Source organism: Lupinus angustifolius, chromosome LG08, assembly GCF_001865875.1.
Source record: "Lupinus angustifolius cultivar Tanjil chromosome LG08, LupAngTanjil_v1.0, whole genome shotgun sequence".
Classification (NCBI taxonomy): domain Eukaryota; kingdom Viridiplantae; phylum Streptophyta; class Magnoliopsida; order Fabales; family Fabaceae; genus Lupinus; species Lupinus angustifolius.
In genome coordinates this window covers 6736740-6741293 of record NC_032016.1, presented here as the reverse complement: position 1 = coordinate 6741293, position 4554 = coordinate 6736740, and the positions used below count along the sequence as shown (strand labels likewise).

At 36.1% G+C, this 4554-nt stretch overlaps 1 protein-coding gene across 1 annotated transcript in view; it reads left to right on the top strand.

Annotated features, from left to right (window-relative positions):
* LOC109353858 overlaps positions 1 to 1716 on the top strand; it is a 5768-nt gene extending 4052 nt beyond the window's left edge. Inside the window, exons 4-6 of the mRNA XM_019596219.1 lie at positions 595 to 930; positions 1054 to 1119; positions 1224 to 1716. Of these exons, the coding sequence (XP_019451764.1) occupies positions 595 to 930; positions 1054 to 1119; positions 1224 to 1716 (895 nt within the window). The remainder of the gene's footprint in view (positions 1 to 594; positions 931 to 1053; positions 1120 to 1223) is intronic.

Here is a 4554-nt window from a genome sequence, read left to right as displayed (position 1 = left end):
GAACAACTGATGAGTTATAATGTAATATGTTATATATATATATATACATGAACTGCTTTTCATGTCTGAGTGTAATATTCTGAGTAAGTCCACGCCGTCAATGAATTTATGTTCATTAGATGTCTTACTCTCTCTATTCCTCTTCTTTTCTATTGTTTGCTTTTCGGACGTGTACTCGTCAGATAAGACAACTTTGCTCGGATTTGGAGCTACCCGTTCGTGATGTTCTAGGAAGGGGCATGAAGAATTGAGGAGAGGCAGTATCCTAGCTTTGGAGTTAGCTACTGGCGATGTAGTTTCCGCCTTTGTTGATTTAGTTTGTATGAACTAAAGATGACTTAACCGTTTATATGCATTGTGTTATTCAGGAAATTGTGAATCAGGTTAAGTTATCATTCGATAACGATAAGTTGATTTTCCGCATTTGAGTTACTTAAAGTGATGTCCCGGAAAAGGAAGGTTTTAAAAGGAAACAATTTTATACATCTCTTTATTCCCATTTCAAAAAAAAAAAAATTACCCATTTTTCCGCAATGTTTTTGAGAAGTATTTTTCGGGGCGTTACACTAATCCTGTCAAGGTTAAACCTTACAGGTACCCCCATAGTCAGAAAGAAGAAATTGAAAGATTGGTGCGTGAGATGTTAACTCAAGGAATCATTCAACCAAGCAAGAGCCTTTTTTCCTCTCCAATCATTTTGGTAAAGAAGAAAGATGGTTCATGGAGAGTGTGTACCGACTATAAAGCTCTCAATGCCATTACCATCAAAGACTCTTTTCCAATTCCAACTGTAGACGAGTTAATTGATGAATTGTTTGGTGCTTGTTTTTTCTCTAAGTTTGACATAAGATCAGGGTATCATCAGATTTTGTTGAACCATACAGACAGATTTAAGATTGCATTCAGAACTCATCATGGCCATTATGAATGGTTAGTGATGCCATTTGGCTTGATCAATGCCCCAGCTACATTTCAGAGTCTTATGAATGAGATTTTCAAAGGTCTTTTGAGGAAGTTTGTGCTTGTTTTTTTTAATGATATTTTGGTGTATAGCTCTTCTTGGCAAGATCACTTATTCCAGTTGGAGATTGTTTTGCAAATCTTACAGACTCATAAAATGTTTGCTAAACTCTCTAAGTGTTCTTTTGGGGTTACACAAATTGAATATTTGGGCCATACAATTTCTGGTGCAGGTGTTGCTATGGATTCAGTTAAACTTGTAGTTCTCCAACACTGGCCAGAACCTATGAGTCTAAAGCAACGAAGAGGTTTTCTTGGGCTGACTGGTATTGTAGGCGATTTATCAAGCATTATGCATCCATTGCTGCTCCTTTGTCTGATCTCTTAAAGAAGGATTCCTTCAAATGTTCTCAACCTGCATCTGTTGCATTCTTTCAACTCAAACAAGCCATGATGTCAGCTCCTGTTTTAGCAGCTCCAAATTTTAAGGCTCCCTTCATTCTTGAGACTGATGCTTTTGATTTTGGTATTGGTGCAGTTCTTAGTCAAGACAATCATCTCATTGCCTTTTTATCTAAGAAGTTGTCTCCTATGATGCAAAAGCAATCTACCTATGCTAGGGAATTCTTTGCTATAACCAAAGCACTGGCTAAATTTAGGCATTATCTTTTGGGTCATAAATTTGTCATCAAGACTTACCAAAAGAGATTAAAAGAGTTGTTGGAACAGTCTTTACAAACACCTGAGCAACAATAATGGCTGCCTAAGTTTTTAGGCTATGATTTTCGTATTCAATGTAAGCATGGCAAGGATAATATAGCAACTGATGCTTTATCCAGAAGTTTCAATATGGCTTGGTCTCAACCTATTAATAATTGGATGGAGGAGCTGATTGCTTTACAACAAAAGGATGTTGTCATCAAAACATTCATAGATACTACTTTGTCTAATTATAAACACACTTCTGATTATGCAGTTTTCCAAGGTGTTATGATGTATAAGGGAAGAATCATGGTGCCTTATGATAAGGATTTCAAGTAAAAATTGATGTAGGAATTTCACAATTCTAAAGTTGGGGGACATGCTGGTATGACCAAAACCATAACCCGAATCACTTCTCAATTTTTTTGGCCAACTATGCAATAAGAGATCAGAACATTTGTTAGAGAATGTGCAGTTTGTCAACAGGCTAAGGTTGCCAATGTTATGCCAGTTGGTTTGCTTCAACCCCTGCCCATTCCACATCATATTTGGGAGGATGTTGCAATGGATTTCATCACCAAATTGCCAAGTTACAATGGTCTAACCATTATATTAGTTGTGATTGACAAACTCTCTAAATTGGTCACTTTATTCCCTTAAAAACTAATTTCAATGGCAAGTCAGTGGCAGAAGCTTTCATCAATAATATTGTGAAACTGCATGGTATTCCTAAGTCAATTGTTTCATATAGGGATTGAGTGTTTGTTAGTTCCTTTTGGCAACATCTCTTTAAGGCTTAAGGCACTACGTCGTCCATAAGTTCTGCTTACCATCCACAAACTGATGGTCAGACCGAAAATTTGAATAAGACACTAGAAATGTATTTAAGATATTTTGTGTTTGATAACCCAAAATCATGGGTTAGAATGCTGCCATGGGCTCAATACTGATATAACGGTTCCTATAATCACAGCCTTAAAATGACTCCCTTTCAAGCTGTGTTTGGCCGACCTCCACCCATTGTTCTCAAGTATGATTGGCATGTTAAGGACCCGCCTTTTGTTCAAGCGACATTGCAAGAAAGAGATCGGTTGTTGAAAAGGCTTAAGGAAAATTTACTGAGGTCTCAGAATTATATGAAGTCACAGGTCGACAAAAAAAGAAGAGATTTTACGTTGGAAGTAGGTGACTTAGCCTTAGTCAAACTCCAACCATATCAACAGCATTCATTGGCTTTAAGAAAAAATCACAAGCTAAGTTTAAGGTACTTTGGCCCCTTTCCGGTAGTTAAGAATATTGGAGAAGTGGCTTATCAATTACAACTACCACAGTCAGCAAAGATTCACCCTGGTTTTCACATTTCTTTAATAAAGAAGTTCAGGGTGTTGAAGCTCAATAATACTTTCCTCTGCCCTTAACTACTATGCACACAGGTCCTATTGCCCATCCACTTAAAATCCTCAAAACTCGAATGGTTCTACATAATTCAAGGGAAATTCCTCAAGTCCGTGTTCAATTGGAGGCAACTACTGAAATGGAAGCTACGTGGGAAGATTTGGAGGAATTTCACCAATCTTATCCTCATTTCAACCTTGAGGACAAGGTTACTTTCGATGAAGGAAGAATTGTGACATGTGCAAATGAAGCAAAAGGGAAAGAGGCAAATTCAGTTTTGGACAGAGAAAATGAATTGGAATTAGTTACATCAAGAGGACACGTGGCTGAAGATCCTAAGGTCGAGTGATTGAGAAGCAACAAACACGTTAGGAAAGAGAATACAAAATGGAAAGACTACATAATGATTGGGAGAGGAAAATGATGATGATTCTACCCTCCTGTCCAATCTACGTCCCTTCTGCTGAACATTCCTTTTGCAACTACAACTTCTTTTCCCTTCTGTTAATAATGTATGAGCCATGAATCAGTGTTTTCATGAGCTACAGCTAAATGTACTCTTCCTTCTCTATATTATATTATCTTTCATTGAGGTTTTATATTCTATCTTAACTTGCACGTTTCACCTTAGATATCAGATTTTAAAGCAAGGAAACTTTTAGTTTTATTCACAATGTAATGCAAGTAACAAAATAAGCATATATCATATTCCACAATCCACATTTACTAGAACATGTGGCATCAATGTTAGATATAAACCCTAGAGTTTTCATTTTCATAAAAGATAGGATGCATTCCCATGTCCTAATCTATTTTCCCAGTTTAGCGTGCCATATCTCAGAAGAATAAACCATATAAGCATAAGATGATGCAATATTATTGATATCGATCTTTAGAAACCTGAAGTACAAAGAGACCCTCGTCTCAATAGCCCTAACCCAAAAAAAATATTTTTAGTCATGATTATGTCGTATTATTCAAAAGACACCTTGCCCAACAATGCCACAAACGTTAAATTTGCTCTTATAGTGGGTACAAGAAGCACCTCATTTAGTGTCAAAGTTTTTCAGAAATGAACGCATCAATCATATCATCCCTTTCAACCAAATTCACATTTGGTTTAGGAAGTTTTTCATCTTTCATCACACATTTGCCTTTTCTTGTTGCTATTTGTCTACATTATGGAGCATGATACCCAAGATTTCACAAACATAACATAACTCTCCTTGATCACTTTGCCTTTAAAAATTACGAATGATGGACTTAGGAACATTGTTACCAGGTTTGTTATTCGCGCACCTCTATCTTTTTATTTGTTTTGCCTTGCATCAAGTTTGTTCATGATGTCATAGCTCTTTGGCCTCTTGCTTTTGCAGCAAGCTAGAGATAATTGTTTGTATTTAAATAAGGATATGATGTCTCAAAGTATATTCTAATAAAAAAATTTATTTTATTATTATTGATTTAGAATATAATTTGTGATATATTTTGATACAA